At 42.8% G+C, this 25,949-nt stretch overlaps 1 protein-coding gene and 2 long non-coding RNA genes across 3 annotated transcripts in view; 2 read left to right on the forward strand and 1 right to left on the reverse strand.

The window, feature by feature from the left end:
• Positions 1-521: 521 nt before the first annotated feature.
• Positions 522-5,950, forward strand: LOC144155735 (uncharacterized). Its single transcript, XR_013319620.1, has 2 exons — positions 522-760; positions 2,583-5,950. It is a non-coding gene; the product is annotated as an uncharacterized LOC144155735 (long non-coding RNA).
• On the reverse strand, positions 5,798-6,383 carry LOC144155734 (uncharacterized). Its single transcript, XR_013319619.1, has 2 exons — positions 5,985-6,383; positions 5,798-5,944 (listed from the first exon to the last, which is right to left on the reverse strand). It is a non-coding gene; the product is annotated as an uncharacterized LOC144155734 (long non-coding RNA).
• A 2,732-nt stretch (positions 6,384-9,115) lies between these two features.
• The window catches only part of LOC144155736 (vesicle-fusing ATPase 1-like), a 40,046-nt gene continuing 23,212 nt past the window's right edge, over positions 9,116-25,949 (forward strand). The window contains exons 1-8 of the mRNA XM_077687347.1: positions 9,116-9,221; positions 9,476-9,671; positions 11,597-11,688; positions 14,934-15,030; positions 15,315-15,433; positions 20,849-20,936; positions 22,803-22,860; positions 24,254-24,312. Coding sequence (XP_077543473.1) covers positions 9,654-9,671; positions 11,597-11,688; positions 14,934-15,030; positions 15,315-15,433; positions 20,849-20,936; positions 22,803-22,860; positions 24,254-24,312 — 531 coding nt within the window. The 5' untranslated portion in view covers positions 9,116-9,221; positions 9,476-9,653. The remainder of the gene's footprint in view (positions 9,222-9,475; positions 9,672-11,596; positions 11,689-14,933; positions 15,031-15,314; positions 15,434-20,848; positions 20,937-22,802; positions 22,861-24,253; positions 24,313-25,949) is intronic.

Raw genomic sequence — 25,949 nt, forward strand, 5'->3', positions numbered from 1 at the left:
ACCAAACATCCTAAGGACATCCCAAAAAAGGCCCTAAATCCCATGTCCCAAACAGCACAGCCTATGGGCATCCCTGGGACTTCCGCACTGGGAGTGTCCTAAAAATGTCCACGAATGGCTGTGATTGGGATGTATGCGGAAGCGCATCCGTGCTTTTTGTTGATTCGGTCAGCCCAATGTTTTGTTTTTGTGCATAGATGAATAAAACGCATAGGCGCGTGTAATGCGCGTGAAGGAGGTACAGCCGTAAAGCAAATGCATGGAGGAAGAAAAACTTTTCTTTCCTCCATGAGTAAATGCCTCGCGTACCCGCAGTATGGTCCCTAGAATATGGGACCATACCCGCAGGTAGCGCGTGATTGTTACAGGAAGTGCTTCAGAGAAAGGCTAGTACACTGATTAAACCAACTGAAAACGCTGCTTTTGAGCACGGCAACTTTCTAAGGGAGGAAAGAACCGTCCCGCTCAGATGGCCTGCTGCTTGATTCTGGGTCCGCTTTTGTTGCCATTTTATTTCGTATTTATGTACAATATTTCAAACTATAAGTTAAAAACTAAAATTTCTATTTTATTTTAATTATATCTCAATACATTTTTAAAGCTTCGTTGTTATTCTACACCATTAGAGACGTCTGTGAGCTTTTTACGAAACTGATTCAGCCGATTCAGCCATCGCAGTTTTATAAACATGGCCGCCCGCGGATGGAAATGTGCGCCGTGCTCGCCGTGCTCCCGTGCTGCTGGAACGTCATTTCACAAGGTAACTTTGCAAGTCGTTTATATGTACCACTCAGTGTTTAAACCCTTCCAATGCCCCTCTTGTGTTTTATGCATGATTTCTTGCTCTGTGGTCGAAAGTGGGTGCTCAGTGCGGAAACGGTCGAAAGGCTTCTCCCGGGGTGGCGGGAGAAGTTGCAACGCTTGCTGCACTGTTTCGCGTCGCTCAACTTGTTTTGTACCTCTAGCTGTTGATTATTTTACATGAATTTATTATACAACTAGTGTAGAAGGGCATCACTGCAACAGATACAAAAAAAACGCCGCAGATGCCGGAAAGCCGAGAAAGAACAACTCTAGACAAAGAGACATTATTGGGCCTCAATAGTTTGACTAAGTAAAACTTTTCGCGTAGCTTAGTTCCTGGTTCTAGGCCTCAATCATCAGTCCCGCGCTACCTGGAACGAAATCACTCATTTCTCGCATGTATTTAGGTAAAACCACGTCTCGGGTTTTGTCAACGCGTGAGACAGTCCAGTGACAGCCCTCGGTACTGACAGCGTTTTCTTCTTTTTCTTTTTTTTTTTTTCAGAAATGATAGAACGGCATAGCGCAGGCGTTATGCGTTATAATTTACGCGTTTAACATTTTTAAATGAATAGCATGTCAGTGTGTGATGTGCTCAGTTTACTCAGCTCGCGTGATCGCCTGTCCTTGTATGTGCTAATGACTGTTCTGCAATCTAAATGTGGCTTGCCGCTGTAACTTTGCGGCCATTTGTAGATGGGCATGTTGGCGACTACACAACCTCCACAGCAAAGAGAATTCCGGCAAACTATGCAACAAATGGCAACGTGATCTGGGCCGCTTTGAATACTCAGATCTGGGCCGCTTTGACGACTGTTTTAAAGAAGGGCACCGTGGGGGTAGTTGTGCATCATGTTTAAAGGGCTGCGAAGACTGACTTCACAGTGCGGTTACTCTTAAAAAGCCTTAACAATTTTTCATGAGCGGTAAACACAACCTTTCACTCATTTTGTTTGTAATCTTTCTCAAATTGCACGATAAGCTCTGAATATAGGTACTGCCAAGCAGCTATATTTCTTTTTGCCAGTTTCCTGTAGTCTCTTGTCGGCAAACAGACACTCAGAGATGCAGTTAGCAGTTTTTACAGGCAGCTTTAAACCTGGTGGGAATTACCAGAAAACTGCGACTCCCGTGTCTAGTGTAGTCCTTGTTATTGTTACTCTGTTATATTTCATTGTGCTTTGCACCATTGTATCCCGGGGAAGACTAATGTAATGGCGCATTTGACAAACGTTTAATGGTAAATGGCTGCAGTAGCTTGCATGTGTGTGATGCGTTGTGCCAGCAACCATGATTGTAAGAGCCAGTTCAAAATCTCTTGTCTGAAAATTATTTAGAAAAACTGTTTCATTTACATCTGAAGCAGGTGAAATGTTTGGGCAATCATGGAATGTAAAGGTCATGTCCATGAAACAGAACTAAATAGCAAAATTTCTATCGCACATCAAGTTTCTGCGCAAAACAACCCGCAAGTTCCTCAAGGTTTCGCGTGGCGGCGGGCTGCTTTAGTGTTGTGAGTTCTGGCCGCGAGGTTTATTTTGACTGTAGCGCAATCACGAGAGCATGTATCAGGAAGGGCATTGTGAGAGATCAGCGAAGCTCAGCTTGTACTCGTAAGCATGCCGTTTTACCCATGGTGTGAAATCACCATGGGTAAATGTTTATCTGTACACTTCGGTAATGCTCGAGTTGTGTTTCCTAACTGGCAGTGTTCAAGCTAGCCGGTGTCTGCACTGTTCATTGAATTCATTACAAGTTGTTTTCTAAATTATGTGCAGGCAGCTTCATGGGCCATGGAAAGCCTCCCCAGCCACAAGGAACTCCAAAGGATAAGACAGTAACAGCAACACAGTTCTGACCTGCTGCAGAAAGAGCTGCGGCACACTAGAAAATCCTTGGAGCTCCAATGCAGTGACTGCCAAGGAATGATATGAAAGTCGTTTAATCTGATTGTCTTTTTCTTGATTGCTGATGTATATTTTCCTGACACTAATCTAAACTGTTTTTTTTTTTTTTTGTGGTAAGCTACTACGTGGTAAAAAAACTACAGATTTCAGGGCATCATGCGAGAATTAGGTGCATGGCACCAGTACTCCCTCAGGGTGTGGTTGTCCATTTGGACGTTTGTATGGTCTCTGCTGTGAGTCAACTAACACCACATACATGGCTAATGTACTATTACAAAGTGCAGCCTGTCTAGTTTTGAGTGATATCAATATTATTTATCTTAGTGTATGAGAGACAAATTCAAATTTAAAACTCGAGAAATCTTATTTTGCTTCACTTGCCTCTATTTTCGAAGTTATAGAAAACAATTCAACAGAAATTGGATAGATTGCTGTGCATTCATAATACATACCAATTAGTGGCTGCATGATGGAATTCAATTGGTTTCAAAATTTCTTCATATTTCTGCTAAAAAAGTCTAAGAAGGGAAATTCTCTACTTGATATTTACATGACTCAGTGCAGAGCAGTGATAGTTTTTGTACATGTTGGTTGTAGACTAATTTTTTTGCCGTCAAAATTTGGCTGCATTGATTTGGGATTTTTTAATTGCCAAGGTTAAAATGTCGCAATATACATCCTTACACGGTCCCACATTTTCAACGCTAACTCATAAGTATGCATGCACATATATTTCCACATTTAGACCTCAGTGCGTAAAATGGTAACAAAATGCAGCCAAAGTTTAAAGGTAGGAAAATATGCATACAGCCAACACGTGCAAAGTGTTATTCTTCTGCTCTAAGCCGTGTAATGTTACCTGTTCATCAATTTTCTTCTGTTAGCTTTTATTTGCCTTTTAGCAGACAGGTGAAAACCTATTTGGCTGAGAACAAATTTGTCATCATGTGGCCAATTGGCATGTCTTCTAAGCACACAGCAAATGTCCTCCCTTTACGTTGAATAGTTCTACATAATTCTTTTCGAATGTAGGTACACGTGATCCAAAATTTTATTCTATAAGTTTTTTTTTACTATATCAATCAGAACTAGATCAGCTGGCCTTTCGAATGATTTCTATGTGTGTGTGGTGCAAAGCGATGCCTTACGGTAGCCCCGTATTGTTCAAAAAAGCCGCGCGGCCTGAGGGAGTGTGACTGCCACATTAAAGGGCCATGCATACAAAATACATGCTTGTTTTCGAAAGATTTGGGGTTTTGTAGTGCCCTTTGCACGTGTCGGGCAGCAAATGATGCTTTATTCGCCAAGAAATTAATCAGTTCAAGTTAAAATTTTGATTCTCCCGCCAAATCGTGTGTTTTGCGACGTCTGCCATGACATCACAAGGAAGGGTCTTCAAGCTAATTTCAAGTGCGCCGTCCTGCCTGCAGTGGACTGCGGAGCCTTGTTTACCATCAATCCTCTTAAATACGCCACCATGCTGTCTTCACATTTGCTTTGTTTTTGACTGTATTTGCACCTGGCTTGGTTTTATTACGGTAGGTACTAATTGCTTTGTGAAACATGGGGTACGTCTACAATTAGGGTCACGTAAGACAATGTCGCTTACACCGCTCGGCCAGTGTCGTGTGAGAACCCCAAAGCACCACAGTGCTGTGCTGCTATAACAAGCATAGTGTGCGCAGTAGTTAACAGCAATACGCACTGGTTCTTCTTTTGTAACTTCCATTGTTTCACCCCACCATTCTTACTGCTATAAAATGAATATGCATTACACTTAAGCGAAAATAGTTTATTCTGCAAGCTTATAGCCCTGCCTAACTTGCGTTTGCTTTTGCTGGCCTCAGCCAATCAGCCGTATGGTGTCGTGTCCTAGTGTGGGAAGTGAGCTAGTGGGTCGCATGGCAATTCCCTTTTTTCCTAATTATGTAGCTTATTTGAGCAACGTTTACATTTAAAGGGGCCATGGAGACAGGTCAAGTTTGGTTCCTTCAAAAGATTGCCTCGGTAGAATCAGGTTGACACCACTTTTAATGTAAACTGCACTCAAATAAGCTACATAATTAGGAAAAAAGGGAATGGCCATGCGACCCACTAGCTCATTTACCGCAGCAGAACCTATGATGTCATATGCCGAGCTGCGCGATTGGCTGAGGCCGGCAAATGCAAATTAGGCAGAGTTCATAAGCATGCCCAAAGAGCTATTTTCATTTAAATTTAGGGCACATTCTTTTTATAACGGTAAGAATGGTGGGACAAACAGGGGAAGTTAGGAAAGCACACGTAAACATTGAAGTACCTCTGTGTACTGCTGTTGGTACTGCACGCAGTATGCTTCGTTTAGATGCATAGCACTGCGGGGCTTTGGAATTTTCTCATACAACACTGGCCAACTGACGCAAGCGACGGTGTCTTACGTGACCATATTTGTCGAGCGAGCACCATGTTTCACAAACTGGTTATTTTCTCCATGAATAAAAACAAGCCATGTTTAAATACGGTCACAAACAAACCAAAAACATAAAACTGCTTTCCGTGGTGTGGTGGCGCCATCTAGGTCAACGTAAACAAGTCTCCGCTCCACACCAACTTTAGCTGAAAGACCTGCCCTTATGATATCACTGCAAACGTCATTCAAACACACGTTCTGGCGTGAAAATCAAAATTTTAGCTTAAATTGATTAATTTTGCACTGAACAAAGCATTGTTTGCTTCTGGACAAACACTGGGGGCACTATAGAACACGAAATCTTTCGAATAAAACAAACTTGTATTTTGTCTTCATGGCCCCTTTAAAGTCGTGTCAAAATGTTTCTATCGAGGCAATCTTTCTAATGAACCAAACTTGTGTTTTGTCTGCATGGCCCTTTTAATGGTTTTCAGTAACTTTCTATGCACTAATGTGCTTTTCCTGTGTCGTGAAACATGTTTCACCTTTTGATATTTATAAAGTACAGCACTTTCAGACCTTATTCTTTATGCCATAAATTGCTTAGAAATTAGGCTCACTCCGTTTTGTAAATGAATTATTCAGGTGCATGGCACATTTCTGATGTAAAAGAGAAGAGACGGCTCTTATCTTTCTGTACATAACTCGTGCTACCTTTAGAAATTTTTCATGTGAAATTTCACTTCTGCTTCAGCTAGTCGAATTTATTGTCAGAAACAGAAGTAAAGTCAAGCATCAAGTTATAAAGAACTTTTGTTTGTGGTATTAAAAGTGTATGGTGTACCTTTAAGACTAAAGTGTGGTATTAAAAGTGTATGGTGTACCTTTAAGACTTAAGTGCTGCTTGATTTTGCCACTGATCTCTGTTATGTACGAAATTCGTCCAATAAAATGGTTTTGCAAGGTTTTGCAGAGTTCTAATTGTGCACTTGAGTGGAGGAAAAGCTCCATTGCAATGGAATGTTGAGCTATAACCACAAGCATTAATCAAACGTGTCCTGAAAAGGACCTACGAGCACCTTTTTGGAACATCCCAAAAATTTCCTTTCTTTGTTCTACATGGGATGTCAGACCTCCCATCAAAGTCCTAGTCTGGGACATCCCAGCGAGGTCTTTTTTTGTATCACTTGGGATGTTTTTGGAACTTAAGTGGGATGTCCCTGGGAGTTCCCGAACTCCCAGGTGGGACATCCCTGGCACTTACCTAGGATGTATGTGCGTTGTCTGGGTGACACTGGAAACGCACGGTAGTTTGCGCTAAGGGCGAAGTTCGCTAAATTAGTGCATTTCTCCAGCCGATTTTTCAGAAAAAGTGCAAGAAACAATGGATCATCAGCGTAGCGAATTCGTCACGTCAAGGTTAACCGTCGCAACGCTTTCGTTATATATGAGGTCGCAAACAAATGGGTTTCAATGGGGCTGGCAATGGGCAATTGAAAAACTCCGTTAAATCCAGGAATTAGTTACATAGAGATTAGTTACATCCAGGTTTAACTGTATATTCTTTGAAATAAGCCTTTGTCTCTCTCCCTCTCTGGCTCTCGCAGCGCCGTAGCCGTAAATTGGTTGGTGGTGGTGGTGTTGGATCTGGCGGTGCTAGCCCTGCACGATATGCCGCAACTGCTTCGCCCGAGTGGCACCCAGTGCGTAAGAAATGTGGTTCCTTCACCATGAGTATGCAAGTTGCATGTCCCGAACAAAGATACTAATACGGAGGCGCGACGCCCCTTTTGGAAGACGACCTTCACGTGTGGGGCTGGCTAACTTTGGCATCGCCGACAACAATGTTATCCGCTCCGCAGCATACTCTGAGCAGCACATTGCGTATTTTTCCACATCCGCTACCACCGCGCATGACGTGTACAGAGGCGATCGCATGAGGCCCAGTTTGGATCGCCAAAACCTCCGCTGACCATGCCGGGCGTCCGTTCTTGTTAGACCCTTCGTGAGACAATGCTAGGTCAGGTATAATCTAGTCTAGTGGAATAGTTCAGTGCACTATATGAGGTGCAACCGCGCTGGTGGCAGAAGCTGACCAGTCTGGACTCAGCAAAGAAGTACCGCTTCTGACCTTCGGAGTGTACTGGGTGGACGGCGATGTAACGTACCTCAGGGCATTTATACATGACATTTATAGACTAGGAAAAAGTGTTTGATTCAGTAAACACCGCAGCAGTGTCGGAAGCATTGAAAGACCAGGGAATAGAGGAGACCTGCAAGACTCCTAGACGACATATACGTATAAGGGATGTACGGGTAGGAGAATCCTCCACAAGAAACTGGAAAAATTCCCGATCAGGAGGAGATGTCATTTCATCCAAACTGTTCACAGCGTGTCTGAATTTAGAAAGCTTGACTGGGAAAACGCAGGATTACAGATAAAGGGGGAGTACTTGAGCCATTTGAGATTTACATATGACATATTCTGGCTTAAGTGAGTCTGCTAAACCCCTACAAAAATTCTTGAGGAAGTACTCAGAAAGCTTGGCCGTGGGGCTACAAATGAATATGAATAAATCTAAATTAATGCTAAGTAAACATGCACAAAGCGCCCTCTTCAGCTTAGCTAACACAACGCTAGAACAAGTAGAAGAGTCTATCTCGGACAAGTCGTCAGTGCTGACCCAAACCACTAGAAAGAAAATCCGGCGCAGAATAAGTATGGGCTGGGGTGCACTGGGGAAGAACTCACAAATAATGAAAAGGAAGCTACATCTGTCACTGAAAATAACAGTACTACCACTGCGTGCTGTCAGTGGTTCCGCATAGAACAAACCCCATAATCTGATTCCGATTTTGAGTTAATGCGGCTAGGCCTCTTTTTGAGGGCTGAATGCATTACACACATGTATTACCTCTGCATCCAAGTTATGATTTCTTCATCCCTAAGAAATGTAAATTATTAGAAGAGCTTCTTTTTCCACGAGTCGTCTGAATTGCCTACTGGAAAGAGTACAGCAATACTGAGACACAAAACACTCACGTGTTTTGTGTTTTGGCAATTAAGCCACTGATAAAAAACTCTGCCGGAGGGGTCACTGAAGACTGCAGATTTTTTTTCAAGCTCAACAAAGCACAGAAGACAATTTAAAGCGAGGGGAACATACAGCAGCATATTCATTTACTGAGCATAGGAGCTAACATTAAAAAAATGATTGTTAGAGGACGTCCTTCTCTTAAAAAAATATAATTTATTCCTGTGCGTATATTTAAATGTGTATTGTATATACATTCACGGCGTTCTCAGTCAAAAGTGAAACAATGAAATAAAAATACAGATGACTCAACCCCCGCTGGTGCTTCTAGTGCGTTTGTCCTCCTATGGTAAGGATTCGAAGGAATAAATGGAAAGTATGCAAGTATGTGCATGTGTTGCCCCCATTCAATGATGCAGTAAGCTTTTAGCCGCAATAAAATATAAAGCGGAACGGTAGAGACGACAGTAAAGAAACCGTAACTGGTAATGACACCGTTATGGGTACTTTGGAGAATGGGGGTAGGGCCAGTAGGGCAGGGATCAGCATCGCTGGGGGGATCTGCAACCCCCACTCCCCCCCACCCCACCCCGGGAAACACCGGAGGAGGCTCCTGTGCACCTTACTAAACAACTGGAAAGAAAACTTGGAACGAAGGATGATAGAGGTAACGCTGAGGGATAGGAAAAGAGCCTCCTGGATCAGGGAGCAAACTTAAGTGGGTGATGTAGTTCAAATTCAGAAGTTAAAATGGACGTGCTGACCATGTAGTGAGACGAAATTGGGGTTTTAGTCATAGCGAACTCTCATTTTACAGCCTCTTTCTTTCCGGAAATAAATTAGTATTTTGAAGTCCTAACGAATTTCAATGAGTGATTTAGCCCTGGCTTATCCCCCCTCCTGGGTAAATAAGGCGTGGAAGTGAGTACAATTTTCCTTGGTGAGTATTCTTTTTCCCTCCATGAGTAAAGTAGAGTCACAGAAAAATAGTCGGTAACACTGGGGCGGTAGGAGGCGCCGTCTGTGGTGTCTGCCTCGCAGTGGGTGTTGTGGTTGCGGTGTTGTGGCGTGTCCGGTGGCTGGCTGGTGAGAGTTTTTTCTCAAATCGTAACCTTAAACACTGCGCAGCATATTTGCGCCTGTTTTAAAGTTTTAACATCTTGCCCCCGGTTTGGGAAAATGGCTTATAAAATCCAAGACTATTTCCGCTAATGATCGGTTGTAATTTCAATGAATGGTGACCAGCTGACGCATTACGTTGACATTCAGCGTTGCGTATACTTATCAATTTAGGCCAATAGTTGTTACACGTGCGTATATTTCGTTTTTCTTCGCGGCAGGCTGCCCTGAAAGCGACCCGAGGCATCGCCACTGAGTGAGCCACAGCCGCTGTGCATCGCTCTGGCGGCCGTGCTCGGCCACCAACCACTGCGGACTGCTACCTGCCGTCTGCAGCGACCGACTCTAAATTAGCCTTTCTTGTGTGCAGTTGAGGCTTCATCGCATCGCGCCACTCCGATGATGTCGGCAACAAAAGTAAGATTGCTGCGAATACAGTTTGCAAAGCGTTCTGCGCTGATCATTTGACGGTGATGCATCGCAGGTCCCATCAGAAACCTGTTCTGCTGGGCTAATTACACCCGGTGCGCGTTTAATTTTGTTCGCCCGAGGATCGCTTGCCCTGAGGTATTCCCCTGTGGTACAGTGTTTCAGAGTGCGCAGTGCGCTTAAACCGCAACGCTCAAGTCTACAAGCCGAGAGGTCATAAGCTCATCGATTGAAACGGAGGCGCGTCCCTCGGGCCGCAGCCTACTGTTTATTTCAGCGATGCGTAATATTGCTTGTACCGTACCTGATGAGTAATTAAATATTTGGAGCGAGCAGAGGCGAAATTTATCTGGGCTGAGTTCGTTAGAATTTAAGTGGCGGATTGCTTACGAGTTTTTATTGCAGAAGCTGTGGATTATACGGCAGATCAATATTTGTTGATGGAAGCATAGCACCGTACAGAAGTACATTTTTGTGTACTCGTGCTTTGCTCATACTTTGCCGTGCCGAGATAGCACGCGTCATCTCAGCTGTTTTTTTTTTTTTTTTTTTCGAGGCTAGCGCGCATATAAGGAAGATGCGAATGCAAGCGACATTGCATATGCTTGCGCTTCGCGGGTGAAAGCGGCATGGCTAAGGTTTTCCGATGGGCTAAGTTTAATAATTTACTTTACAGTAATTATGCTAATATGGTTTTGTTTGAAATGAGTCTCAGCCCGTTATATACGTTCAGGATTTTCACCCTGGTCGCAGTAAACTAAACCTCCCCAGCAATACTATAGCTGCCATCGCGTCTTATCCTGGCAATGAGGAAGAATGAAATGAAGACCGTTTATCATTCAGTTGTAAACATTTGGCTGGGGTGTTTTCTGTTCATGATGAGGAATTTAGAAACATCATGCAGTATGAGCAATGTGCAGAGGTAAACAATTTGCAGTGTGAACAATTCACACAGTTCTGTTTGCTTTATGTGTAGCTTTTAGTGCCCACTCCAGTTTTCACCGTTACTTGATTGAGTGAGATGATGTAACACGGGCATTTACAAATGTGTGTACGTGGGTTTCACTTAATGTGGTTACCAATGACATAGATGCAACCATCTATGGGTGTAAGGTCGTAACATGCAGAAAAATCTTGGCTTGTGATCCAAATAAAGTAAAGTTAGTGCCCATCTTTGCAGCATGTTTCCTCTGTTGGTGTTTGCCCTGAAGAGTTTAGACTTGCTAAAAGTATCCTAAAAAGGAAAGGGAGTGCACCGTAATATCTGCAGGATTGTTCCACTATTAACACTTCTCTCTGTGGCATGCATTGGTTATGTTTTTTGTTTCCTTTAAAAAGTACAGCTGCTAGAGGAGCAGGGTGTAGTTTTTAAAACTGTTCTTGTTCCTTTGAGTATCGTGTTATTGCAAAGTTCTTAATGCTGTACGCAATATCTGGTTACAGACTCACCTTGGAGTAGCACTTCTTAAAATGCTTAAAAAAAAGAACTTTTTTACGATCCCCTTGGAGTTCGATATATCCAAGATTGGCTGTATTGATACAAGTTTCCGTAATAATAATTGCATATGAGACATTGAGGAAATTTATTGCCCTTGGGCCCTTATGAAGGCCATTGAGTTCAAGCGAGTGCAGTGAACTGGAAGTAGTTTCTGCATGTGTATTTTGCTTATGAAATTTTTTGGTGCTACTTTTATTAAGCTGGAGTTGGAATAAAAAATTGGGTGTTGCCCTTGGAGTTTTTCTTGCTATCTTCTGGTGTCTTTTTTTTTTTGCTCATTTGTTAGGTACCAAATGTAGAAGATCAGAATCTGGTAAGGAACGGGCTCTGCACAAAATCTTGTTGAGAACTTGGCAGTTTACGTAACTGTTCGTACTATGTGCAAATAATTAAAATAACTTTTGTTTTCTCCTAGCAAATGAAAGTGGACCGGTGCCCTACTGAGGAAATCTCACTCTCAAACTGTGCAGCTGTGAACCCGGTGGATTTTTCTGAAGACAAAGTTCGGTAATGCTACACTTTCCATGCTATTTTGTATGCATTGCAGTGGTCATGCGCATCTCCAGGGAATCGACTATGTGCTCTCATGTATTCACAATGGTCACTGTGAAATTGGTTGGCAGACGAATTGTTATTCCGTAATTCTTCGGGCAGTAGAATCCTCTTAGCTTTAGCGTGTAAAACAGGTATTTAGACCATGGGTTTTGTTTCCAGCAATAGTGGTACACTTGTAGCCTCTCGCTTACTGAGAGAGTAGCTCATCCTTGCTCTTGCATGTAACGTGGAAAGACTGGATGTATTGAGTGTGCATTAGATTTTTTTTCTGCTGCACATGGGACATGCTGTAAGGACAATGAGAGTACAATGTATAAGTGTGTATTAATACATGATTAAATGCCTTGGATATGATTTTTAGCCCTCCCTAAATAAACAACCTGCCAGAACTGCAGGTAGCCTGTAGTGGACCTTTGTAAATGTCTCATTACTACATAACAGCAATGTTATCTGTTTTGCACCTTTCACGTTATCTGCTTCATACGCGCCTGCACCAATGTTGTGGATGTTCCAGCCCAGACCGCAGCCTCATTTGTCCTGTTCTAATTACCATGAAGCATGTTGCTTTGTGCTCTTCTCATGTGCAGGTTTTACTAAATTCTGTTTCTAGTCAACCATGCTGTTTGAACTACACTAATTCGGCTTGCTTTCTATTGTTCGGTTGCGATTCCCGGCCGCGGCGGCTGCTTTTCTGATGGAGGCGAAAAGCAAAAACGCCCGTGTGTTCGAGATTTCGGCGCACATTAAAGATCCCCTGGTGGCCAAAATTAATCTGGAGCCCTACACTACGGCGCGCCTCATTGCCTGTGTTGCGTCGGCGCGTTAAACCCTACAATCAAATCAATAGTGTTCGGTAGCCCTTGAGCTTAATTGTGTCTTCTAGGCTGCGCACAAGGGCTGCACCCAAGTATCGGTTCGATTTGCCCATTATACAAAAAGACAAACTTCTTTAATAGTCTGCAAATATGGAATGGTTTATCCAGTAAGCGTAGAAATAAAACCAATTTTCTTTAAGCTTTAGAACGCTTTCTTAATTTGTAGCATTTATTTCTTGTGCGACTGATTTATAGTCCAGGTTCCAGATATTCGTTGCACCAGTGGCAAGTTCATTTTTTGTTTGCTGCATGCAGAGCATAAGAATGGGACGTGTCATGAGTAAAGCGAGCTTTTATTCGAGCACGGTTTTGCGTGAGGTTTATGCAACACTAATAAAATGAATAATGAAAGAAAATCAATGCTACACCTTCAGGCTTGTACTTATGCAAGCGTCATGGCCGTGTTTTTAGTTCAAATATAAATCATGTCTTGAATACAACACACAGTCTTCTGGACCTGCATAGCACTGTATTGTCCTTGTAGGAAACCAGAAGTAGCACTGTTTAAATGTTTCATTTTGGACGAAAGCAGCAAGGGTATGCACATATATGGAGCATTTAAATGAGTGGAGCTGCCTTCTAATGATGTTAGTGTTATTAGGTGTGGTGTGCCAGGTGCGATATAGTGGATGCTGCTGGCCTGGTGCAATCTGGTTTTCCTAGATTTCAAAAATGGATTAAAGCACAAAAATGTATGGTGCAAGGTTAGTAATAAAAGTCATTATGTGCATCATAGTATAAGCTGTCATTAGAGTCATCCTTAGCAAGGAAATAGTTAGCGAGGTGCACCACATCGTGTGATTTTTGTCATAGGTAACTACGGAAACTCCTCTTTGACAGCTTTTTATCTATCCTAACACATTTCAGTGGACACGTGAAAGTCAAAATTCTTCATGACATAGTAAACACCTTTGGCTGGGGGCTCTTAAACAGTGAGGACTAAATGAATGGGTGCATTCGCAACTGCAATCATGTTATGGGTGCTTGTTATTAGAAGACTTTGTAGGTAAAGTAGGAGTTATCTGTGGGCCATACTGCAAGTTGTTTCCTTTTCAACCACTCTTATATATTCAGGTAACCAGGCCTATGCACAATTGGGGCTTCAAGGTCACCCACTGGCAACCACGAATGGCGCATTCTATGCACCTCCATTGCTTTAAACTGCGCTGGTCCCATGCTTGTAATTTCATTAACATGATGTTATTCATTTTAAAACAATGCAGTAATGTTTTAGGGCCCAATTCTGCGGTGAAATTAAGCTGGTAAGAACTTGCTATTGAGTGCGACAGGCAGAAACGCTAATGAGTAAGCTGTCACCTAAGCCATACTCTTGCTGTGTAAGGGGGTGCACACACATCGGCCGAGCACCGCCGTGAGAGGAGGAGGTAGAAAAGGGGGGCACAGAGGTGGCACTACCTAAGCCATGTAAGGGGATTTAGTGTATGGGGCATGGGAAGGTGTAGCCAGCCTTATAGACAAGCAGTGGCCTTCGGTGCAGTTAGCAGGACAAATGGGAATAATATGCACAAAAAGGGTTTTTGTGTGTTATTTCTGTTGGCCAAGCTCGGCGTGAAGTTTTGCACCTGTCTTGCTAGGAACTCCATTTTTTGTTGTTACTTGTCTCATGCTGTCGCAGTGGGACAATGCCAGTTTTAGATCTTGTATTTGGTGAGGTGTACCATTCTCTGCTGCATATCATGGCTAGTGGCTTTTTAGAGTATTTTGTCCTAAAGTGCATGCTTCAGAAAAAAGTGTTGGATGACTATCAATGATGAAATGGAATAAGAGTTTATGGTTAGGCTTGTTGGTATGGGAACATCAGACAAGATACTGTGCAAGGACAGAGAAAGGAAGACGAAAAAAACATCAGTTATAGGAAGTGTTTGCCTGATGTGGGGAAGTGGAAAGGTGTGTTTAGCAATCACAAATTTTGTGCATGCAACTACCTATAGGCTCGACAACTCTTATCACTTTGCTCTCTGTCTGGTATTTTCATACCCCCCCCCTCTCTTACTTTGCCTCTTTCTTCTATCTTCCCTTCAAACCTCCTTTCGTATGCCACGCGGCAAAAATGTGGGGCAAAAAAAGAAAAGCAAAAGGCACACAAGGCAACCCTTTTGCTATGTCTGAGTATGAGTTGTTTTGTATTCACCAGATGGCCCAGTTAATGTGGCGTGCCTAGTATACACATATGTGCAGTCTGTGTCAAAAGTTTTTACCGCAGTGAGCCTGCGACCTTGGTTAGTTAAAAAAAAAACTTACTGATAATTCAGCACAAGGTTTTGTGCATCTTAGGAAAACGAGTGTGTATCTCTTTTATAGGCATGTGGAAGTCACAACAACAAATCACAAGTTTGTGTTCACCATCAAGACTTCGGATAAGGTCAGGCCAGGGAGCATGGGCTTCAGTCTGCCTATGGTGAGCGAGCATTTGAGCTGTGTTACCTCTCTAGGGGCCACACTGTGGCTTTCCCCACAAACTTGGGGATGCATGTTGCACTTGAATTTTGCTTCTTGTTAACCATCCGTGCACAGCTTGCATTAATGCAGCAAATTATATCCTCTAGCAACTTGAGGATGTAAAACTGAACCCATTAATAGTGGCGTTGTGGTGCGTAGTATTGTCAAATTTTCGCACTTAATGCTCTGTTCAGTTGCCATTTTTCAATCGTGATGTTTTGCTTTGTTTTTTTTTTTTTTCAGAGAAAATGGGCAGAGCTCTCGGTCGGCCAAAATGTGGATGTGCGGCCATTTGTGTTTGATCCCAACACTCAGTACATTGCGAAGATTACCCTTGAAGTGGACTTCCTTGAGAAGAAAAAGTAAGGTTTTAATTTTAATGTACGGCCATGATGGCCATTTTCTGGTGGATGTGAAAAATTGAAAATGGCCGTGCTTCAAAATTTTTATGTATGGGAAGGATCCCTGGGTAGTCTCGATTAAATTGTAGCCCTACACTAGCCTTGCCTCAGCCCAGGTGTAGCCTTAGCACATACCTGAAACTCCCCAAATTTTGAATTTTTTAAAGCTTTTAATGTAGATGCAAAATTTATAGATTTTTGGAGAACAGAGGAGTGTTGGAGCTTTCTGTGAATCAGTTTGCACACATATTTTGTAAAAGATAAGGTGGAGTTGGAAATTTTTTTCACCTCGGAACACTTGTGGACAGTTTATATGCAAGTTGGTAAGGAGTTATGTCAATTCTATTGACTTTTTTGCTTGTACATGTATTTCACTTTGCATAAAGTAATTGGCCAACTGCACTCAAAATTTCTGCCTCTTAAAAACCTTATTTCTGTATAGTCTGCATAAAAAAAACTGCAGGATACAAAGAATGACTGCTGAAATGTTTGTATGCCTGGCGCCAATGACGGTAAATAGTTGGTGTTTTTCAAACCGAAATTGAGAAGAGAGGGACCATTACGGCCAGGCTGAAGCAATGTTCACTTGGCGAGTGGCCAGCGGGTCGAAGCAAACCTGCGCTCGCGTTCGCAGCAGCTCTTGGAGAAGCACACCCAGTGGAGCTTGGCCAGTTCTCCTGGCTGGCCGGAGGGCCAAGCACCCGGCCGGCCGCAATGTCACCTACACTTCATGGCTGTTCGCGTGATCTGCCAGCAGGTGCAGCATCGTCTGCAACGTAGCTCTTTTAAACAATTCCAGCTGAATAATGAGGCATTTCATGTGGCTCGTGCCCGAGTTGGTTTGGTAGTATGTACTGTACGTCCAAAATAAATTCGGCTGAGGTGAAATTTGAGTGCAGTTGGCCTTCAATTGGGAACTACGGTGCTTTGTGTGCTTCTTTGCTTATTACGTATTTGAGATAAACAGCTTAGGAATAATGGCTTCCTTTGTAAATGCAGTTCAGCCCCCTAAAAAATTAAAACTTTTGACAACAGAATTCCTACAATGCATAACAAAATAGTTTGTTGCTACCACTGCATGGTAAATATGAGTAACCCATTTTTGAAGTTGTGATTGTCCCATCAGAATGATAACCTTTCTCTGACAATGGCACTATTACGAGGCTGAACTGTGTGCATACTCAGGGTAATGCACTGAGAAATCTTTCTTCTGTTGGTATGGAAGTGTAGGCCAGACTACACTTTTGCCTACACTCTGACCTTAGCCAAATTGTACCCTACAGGTTTCATAAGTCAGTTTACCTTTTGAACCTTCAAGCCATTTATTTTATTAGTTTATCAGCATTGAGAAGTTGTTTTGAAAACCAGCATTTTGTTTTATTTGGTGCGCGTTGGGTACCAGGACTCCCTTAATTCCTAAACTATCTTGAATGAGTTTAGCTTGTGCATGTGGAGCTATTTCTAAACTTTGTTTAAGATCAGTGTAGCCCATGCGTGTTCTAAGCTGACTGCTCCTACATTGAACGCTTCCGTTACCGCGCCTATTCAAAATCGTTCAATTTGAACGATACCTTGGGGGCCCCTTTTCATAGCATCCAAGGCATTTCTGAAACAAGTGAAGTTATTTCGGGCTATCTGAGAAAATGCCCTTTCAAAATCAGTTTTGTTTTCATTTTTGCAACAAAAATGTGATTTTTGACACACGTTTGCATCACCTGGGCCTGGAAAAGGGACGTGGTCACTGCGCGTCACCGCCACCAGAGAAGAAGGCGTGCCGCTCGTAATTGCTCTGCATCAGCATTTGGTTTTCACTATCAGAACACGAATGGTGAACCAGAACATGATTTTCAATGGTCAGGCTTGCACTCTGACAGTAATCATCCCTGAAATCGGCTGAACATATCAAGCAGTGCCTGTTTGCAAAGTTATTTTATGATTTTAGGCAGTTTTATTGCCTTTGCGCACGTTGTTCTAAGTTGTGTTGTACATAGTTCTACTCATCACAAGACCACTTGCAAACAGTTTACAACAGTTTTGGTTTTGTTTCTGCATTGCGAAATTCATATTTGGCACTACTATGCAGTAACCCAACTTCAAGTCTGTCTGCCATGGCACTTTAAGCATCCGCTACTGATCCTCGAAAAAAGCATGCCGCTCGTGATGTAATCCTGCCCTAACCCGATATCTGCGAATAGAACTGCCGGTGCAAGTCAAAAGATAACACCCAGTCGCCAGATATCAATTCCAACTAGGAGAACGCTTCAAACCGATCTTGCACACCGCCAGCTGTTCGCCGGCCAGTTTCGTTTCCACACGAGGGTATCTCTGGAGGGCCTAGTTTTGATTCTTTGTAGAACTGTCTATACGGATGGAGGTTTTGGTATTTTTTCTTTTCAAAAATATTAGGTGGCAGTCTCGTAGTGCTGAAAACTTTCATCACGCAACAGCTACCCAGTGGGAGCTTGTAGGGCACGATTCTAGCGCATCGAACCTCATTCCTGCAAGCAGGGCTATATCTGACAAATTATTCCATGGAAGTCAACATTTTCTCTAGGTCATGTTTTTGAAATGTCTTCCTACAAAATGTGTATTCCAAATTTTTTATACTATTGGTGGTTTGTTATACACTCAAACCTCGTTACATATAATGTAATGGGATATAATGAAATAATGGATATAACAAAGAAAATGAAATTCCTTTTGATATCTCCATAGAGAATCATGCATACGAAACCTCGTTGTAACGAAGTAAAATTGACCTGACAATAGATATAACGAACTATATTAGCCTCCCCTCCCAACAAAAACCCCACCGCGGTGCGCAAAGTGCTCCGCGGAGTTCCACACTTATTCGGCGCCGCTGTTTTAAATCTCCTGCGTCAACACGCGCGGCCGAGTGAGCCATCCTCCTCGCTCAGTCTTCGGGGCAAAGCAGGGAGCATGGGTCTCTCAACGCCGATGCCGGCGTGCTATTGTAGCAGATATCACCTTGCAAACTGATGCAAGCGACGATGAAGGCGCCGTGGTCTACCATGCCCACGTGTTCGACGTGCCGGTGTTGTCTCACGCAGTCGATGCGGTTCACCTTCTTCGTCGTTTCTTTGGTGCCAACGGCAATGGCAAAAATGGCATTGACGCGGTGGCCACCACTGAAAAGGAAGTCTTTCACTTGCAATGTCCAAAACAAAGAAGCATCACGGACTTTTTCCAGCTATGTCTAGCGAAAAATAAATTAGACAGTGTGCGCATTGAGCAAGCAAAATATTTGTCTTCTATTCAATTTCCTTTGCATGCGCGGTCGCGTAGCAGCACAGCGGGCCGCAAGGCGATTTCTTTCTTTGCATGCTTAGAGGTGTGCATCGAACTGAGCATACATTGCTGCAAACTGTTCTAATTGATATAACAAAATAACGAAATAACTGCTGAGCACGAGGTCGCGGGTTCGATTCCCGGCCGCGGTGGCCGCTTTTCTGATGGAGGCGAAAAGCAAAAACGCCCGTGTGTACGAGATTTCGGCACACGATAAAGATCCCCAGGTGGTCAAAATTAATCCGGAGCCCTCCACTACGGCGCGCCTCATCGCCTGCGTTGCGTCGGCGCGTTAAACCCTACAATCAATCAATCAAAATAACGAAATAATTCCGGCTCCCCTTCAACTTTGTTATAACGAGGTTTAAGGGTACACAACTCCTTTTTTTAATCATTTTTTATGACTACTTCAAAAAAATTTTGATTTTGATATATTTTTTTTTGCAACTGTGACACGTGAAAACGTTATAAAAACTAGTATTGTTGGAAAGGGCGTTAAAGCGTCTGCATTTTATGTTGTTTCAATTAGTGGCTATCAATGTTTTTCTGAAAAAATATGTTTTCTTAGACCTCTAAGAATCGGTCAATTTCCCGCAGTAACAAAAGAGTAAAGAGAACTTTGGCTTGTTTGTGAATCTTTCCATAAAAAACTGTTTAAGAGCATCAATAAATTGTCACGTTGGGCTCTTTAAAAACAGGTAGAGGTTGATGTATATATTTTCCAGGGAGTTGACTCAAGTTGTGTGGAAATCCATTCAGTTATGCTTAGGCCTTATTGGGACCATAAAATAGTGTTAAGCTTCAGGTACCGCTTCTGGGGAAACGTTGATGACGTAGGAAGCTTTAGGAGGAAGTATGGTCAGCTGTTAGCATTCAAGCAAGTTGGCATTCAGGAATGACCGTAAACCCACCGCGGTGGCTCAGTGGCTAAGGCGTTCTGCTGCTGAGCACGATGATGCGGGTTCGATTCCCAGCCGCGACGGCCGCTTTTCTGATGGAGGCGAAAAGCAAAAATGCCTGTGTGTGTGAGATTTCAGCGCACGTTAAAGATCCCCAGGTTGTCTAAATTAATCCGGAGCCCTCCACTACAGCGTGCCCCATTGTCTGTGAAACGTCGGTGCGTTAAACCCCACAATCAATCAAGGAATGAAAGTAAAATAAAATGTTGTCGCCCTTGAGCTACGCCATTGGTACGAACCTGTCTTTGTGCACCGGAGTGTCCAAGATGCTCATTTTGGACACTGTGCGTTTAAACGACCAAGTCGCTCATTTTTTACTGTCATTTGGAACCAGCATGTCTGGCTGTATCTAGCCGAACTTAATCTCTGCTGTTCCCTGGAGCAAGCATATTTTGCTTCTTTTCAATTGGTTGGTTGTCTGTTTGGTAGAGCAGTGTAAAGCACCTAGCATTATTGAAAATCTTAAAACTTTTCACCAGCATTATGTCAACTACGTTGGTTTTACTTCTTTACTGATTACTTATATTAAATTACAATTTTTCAAGGCTGTGCATAATTGAAGATTTCTACATTACCTCTTTGACTGCATTGATGTATTTGTTGATGGTTTGCCTGAAGTTTCAGTTAGAGAGGCAGCTACTGAAAAGTATAGAGACATTAAGGCAGCCAAACAAAGCAATCTTCTAATGCATCCAATGTTTTGTGCAGCTGTTTACTTAGAGGATAATCATCATAGGTCCAGATGTTGTATTTGAGCCTAGACAAATTCAGTATAATGGTTTGATTTATTCCAAGCTTGTTTTTTATAACCCTGTTTCTACTATGGGGGCCATGCTTCGTTAAGCGTAGCTTTTGTGTTTTCTTGTGACGGTGACTTTGAGGGAAAAAAAAGTGTTTTTGGGCTTGAGAAGAATGTATTGAAAGGGTTCTACAGTGTACAGTAAACATACTTCTTTCTCTTGCAACTCTGAATTTTATGATCAGTGGCTAGAATGTGTAGGTAGTTCTGTATTTTAATCTAGTTATCTTGTGTGGACAAAAGTGTGGGTACAATTCTGGTTTGTTTCGGAACCAGCAAAGATATTGATGATACTTTTGTTTGCAACAGCATCACAAAGGATCCATATGACACAGACAAGATGTCCACGGATTTTGTGCAACAGTTTCCGAAGCAAGCTTTTACAGTCAGTCAGACGGTAAGCTCATCTCTGATTTGTGTTCCTGTGCCAACCAGCCAATATCATAAAACAGCTGTGGCACTTAAAAAGGCAATTAGTTGGGGAGCCTTGCCTTGAAGGTGATGTTCATATGTTGACATTTAAGCACTGATTTCTTGAGTACTGGTTATTGCTAAATTTTGCACTTACCTTGGGAAGTTGCCTGGCGTATTTTGGCTCTGCTTTTTGTGGGGGCACTACAGGCAAGTACTGAACTGGGAAAGCAAAGAGGTGTGCAAAAATCAAATTCATAACTGTGAAATGGATGCAAATAATACGAACTCATTGCAAATCAAATGTGGATATGAATGTGTTCAGTTTAATCTGATGAAGTTTCTCGAAGTCGTGAAGTGAACTCTTTTCTGCTAATAAAGCTATGGAAAAATATGGTGCATTGTAAGACAATGCCGCCTGTATTAACATTGCCTGATGTGTCATTCGCTTTCCAATGGCAACAGTAGGGACGCTTATTTCAGCTGCTAGTCTGCTATGTGCTTCACGCTGTGGACGGGACCGCCTTACGTCACTGCTCGCGAGTCGTGAATGCTGCAGCCACTCTACACTTTATGTCTACCATCCCTCCTGTTGAGTTTCAAGAGAAGTTTAATTCACATTTTAGCCGCGCCGGGGTGTTAGTTCCTGAGCCACTGGGGATCTCACTCAACCTGTCATTCGTTTCATACCTGTGGCTTTTTTCAAAGGATGACTGACAGAGGCAGAACTGAAACAGGGACAAGAACGTGTTTATTGTCGGGTAGACAAAAAGCATACAGAAAAACGGTTATTTTGGATGTTACAGCAGTTCTAATGCGAATGTCGAATTGAACGCCGCAGACGCTCAGCGTGCACCCTGCGTTCTCGAAGGGCTTTGTGCCCTTACTGCTTGACACGGTTTGCTTCGTGATTAAGCAGTTTGCTTCTGCCATACAGGTAATAGTAGTAATAGCGCTTTTAATACAGAACAGGAGGACCCATGGTCCAAATAGGTAAGCGCGCAAAAGACAGCATCAGCCTCTGGCAGCACAAATGGTTTTGTGTGTGCTGTTTTATCAGCGACAGACCAAGATAGGCAGGTATGGAGAAAAAAAATAAGGCATAGGAGCGCCGCCTGGGGAACGCTAGACAAAATAACTATTTCGCATAGTTTCTGCAAAGTAGCGCTGGCTGGCGGACATGAAAGCATGCAGGAAGGCTAGCGAGTCGGAAAGGGTAGGAGAGAGCAACAGGAAAGGGGCTGTTTGGCCATTTTTCGCTCACGCATTTGGCAATGTTAATACAGGCGGAATTGTTCCAGAAGGCGTTAGCGATGAACGAGATCTTAGGTGTTGTAAAAAATGTATGCAGAATCGAAGTACTGTTACTACAAACTTTGATGTAATCATGAAGGCAGTGTGTTATACAGCCAGCGTGATGTGCAAACCAGGTAGAGCTATCATGGAGCCATTTACTCAGTCTAAACGCTTCTTTTTTCAATTTTTTTATTTAGTGTGAGGCGAGGCCTGCAATGTTTCAAGAGACATGAATACAACCCGTTAATATTATTGCAAGCAGTGGGTAATGTCAGGCTAACATTACTGAATGCATATGTGCGTGCACGTCTCTCCCTTTTTAAAGCACATTTTTTCCGTCTATGGCCGCATAATTGAGAAACGTACTCGCACCACTGGTGTGAATGTGTCACGTTGCACTAATGTGCCACCATTAATGCTGTTACTTCATGAGTGTATAGCTCTGTTGCAATGTTCTGTTGTTGCCATGAAAAAAAAAAAAGCATCTTTTCAGTCTCTGATACTCGAGTGGAGTTAACTAGTTAGTTCGGGCTGATTGCGTCCTGCTTACTTGCAGCTGGCATACCAGTTCTCTGACAAGAAGATTCTCAAGCTTGTAGTAAAGGAGATGGAAGGTGAGAAATAATACATTAAGAACACTTTGTTAATGGTTTCTGTTACAGCGATGGGATAGTAATGCTTCTTGCACGTAACCATTAGAAATAACCATTTAAATGGTGCATACTGTGCCTTAATAGCGTGGTATTACACCTTAGATGCAATACAGATCTGCCGATTCTTTGCTCTGAATCAATTTGCAGCCACTTTCTAATGTTAACCTGTGTGCTTAAACTCTCACTGTTTAAAAGTGAAACACCTTGAAGGAATACACCACAGTACTACTATGGCTGGTATATACCAAAGGAGACACTATACATTTCATTATTCAAGGATCTGTCGCAGCAGATTTTATGACAGGAGCTTTATATGCAGTGATGTTCCGTGCAGGGAATTTCACTTTTTCTGGAAATTTTCTGCTGTAAATTTGTCCAGAAGGGAAAAATGGATTCTTTATTAGATGCAGGGAATTTTAGTAGTTGTGGAGTAAAAAGGAAACATGTCTGTAAACTGTAACTCGCATCATTTAATACTAATGTTCTCCTTACAAAGTTCTCAAGACTTCGGATATGTGTTCCAACATCCAAGGTCGTGTTCCCGCAAGCCGAAAACATCCAAGACCGCTTCCAATCCGGTTCATGAAATAGGAGGGAGAATACAGAGAAGAATACTGCTCCATGAGGAAGCGCGAGTAAAGCGTCAAGCGGCGGTGGCTGATAGGCTGAAGCCTGTTCACATGTATTCCTGCGCAATATACAAACAAGTATTTTGCGTCCGTCTTAGTCTGCGTGGTGTCAACAAGAGGTGGCGCCAGCAGTCCCGGCACTGAGCTAGAGCTTTAAATGCAAAGTAAGCATGCTGTTTGGTACAAAACAAGAAATGTACACTGAAATGCCATGGAGTGCAGATGTAGTAGAATTCATTGCCCGCTCAAACTGCCTGCCTGGAAGGCTACGTAGACATAAGTGGCGCTCGTTAACGGCCAAAATCAAACAGAAAGCCACGTAAAGATCTATCAGCTGCGAAAAGTGAATGCAGGGAAATTTGCAGGGAATTCTTGAGAAACCTGTGGGGAAAAAGTGCTAAAAATAGGGAATTTCTGAACCTAGAAATGGGAATTTTTCTCTCGAGTACGGAACATCACTGTTTATATGTTGCTTTTGGAGGAGATCGGCTGAGAACAAGAGGTGGAAACTTTGGCACTGACAGCAGTCTGTTATGATTGGAAAGAACTGAAATCATTTGCTACATTTTAGAGCACTTGCCCTACTAGAAAGGCCGCATGATCAGTATATTTGTGCAAAAAACTGTTTGTAGATGTATTTGAGTTGCCAGCGGATTCAAGCTTTGCCGCTTAACATTATTTGTAGTACTTGCATTTGCAATTAACCAATTCTTTTCTGAATGCAGTGGCAAGCTTGGACTATTTGAAGGGCGATGTTTCTAAGCCGCCAGGAAAACCCAAAACAGTAAGTTATTATTTTTCCCTTGCTGGTTCTTATACCCTCGCCTTATAATCGTGACCACCTTATAGTCGAATAAATACGGTACTAGGTGGTTTTCGTGGCTGCCATTGAACTACCGTTATGTACATGGCTTGCCAGTGTGGTTTAATGCTTTTGCAGTCATTTTAGTTGTTGTGCTAACTTATTTCATTTTATAACGAACTTTGTTCTTGTTTAGGAAAAATTTACATAAATTGTACTGGCTTGTGATCTAGTAAGTGCCTAGCTGATGTCACCAAATCCTGCAAGAAGAAGTGCAAGAACAGCACTTTAAATGCACGTATTTATAAAATCAAGGTTGGGACAATGCAAAACAAAATTTGGGCAAGAAAGACCACGGGACGAAGGGCTACTAGCAACAGAAGCGTTTAATCGCAAACACACATACATATATATATACACACAATCAAAGCCACGGTCATCACATCTTGTACATTACAATCTACCATCTTGCACAATCGTGGGAAACAACAATCAAAGCACTGCATACAATCACACCAACAATTCCGGGTAACAACAATCAAAGAGCTGCATACAATCACAAGATGGTAGATTGTGATGTACAAGATGTGATGTTGGTGGCTTTGATTGTGTGTATTATATGCAGTCATGGGCACGGTACGGGAAAAAAGTAACAGTGTTACAGTTACCTAACCCAAAAAAGTAACTCTGTTAGAGTTACAGTTACGAAGTTTCCGAAAGTAAGTAGTTACAGTTACATTTACTGTAAAAAAGTAGCGTTGTTACTTTTGCATTACTGTATGAAACTAATTATTAGATAACAAGATCTTATTAAATAGAAACATACGAAGGCATGGGGTCCCAGGCAGCGGTTGCACTTGCTCTGTGTTGACAGAAATGGCTGCCGAACGTTGAGAAAAAGTACGAACGCGGAGGCCGAACTTATACTGTACCGAGATTGAGGACAAAACAGACGAAACAATCAATGTCAACTAAATTTATTCTCACCTACAGTGTTGTCGCTTGACCACCTTGCATAGTGAGGGAGAAGGGGGAAAAGGGGTTGGGGGTGGTGGATCGCCCGAAGGCCCTTTGGAGGAAAAGGGAAACGGATGTGGGAGTGCTTCGGTTGTCGAGGTGTTTTTGAATGATGTTTTTGAATGCGCACCGGGCTGGACGAGCACGGGGATGCCGAGAGACTCCCCGTGGCGTTTTATGACCCCACAAATGGGGCTGCACGTCGCTAATGAGAAGGTGACGCATTGACCGGAGTTTTCCAGGCTTCCGAAAAAGTGCGAGGATTCAGTACGTTGTGCGGTGTTTGTGTGTCAAACACTTTTACTGCGTTTCAGATGTGGTGAAAATGGTGCAGCCGCGCATCGTACTCTGAGTTCTGATGTCAACATGCATCTACGTGCGCTTAGGCGCGTGTCGCAGCGTTTATTATGGTGTGGGTGAGAGTGACATCTCCCTGCTGAGGGAAATACTGCAGGTCATACTTTAAAACTTCGAGCCCTCTGCTGACCGCGTCACGCACATGTGCACGCCTAAACATTTCTAGTCCAGCTGTTTTTCACCCATGCGATGGGACTGAGCTGGCATACATGGAGTAGGCGAAGGTTCTGCAGAAGAAAGTCGGA

Source organism: Haemaphysalis longicornis, unplaced genomic scaffold (genome assembly GCF_048455015.1).
Source record: "Haemaphysalis longicornis isolate Haplotype H1 unplaced genomic scaffold, Haemaphysalis longicornis Haplotype H1 scaffold_1, whole genome shotgun sequence".
Taxonomy (NCBI): Eukaryota; Metazoa; Arthropoda; class Arachnida; order Ixodida; family Ixodidae; genus Haemaphysalis; species Haemaphysalis longicornis.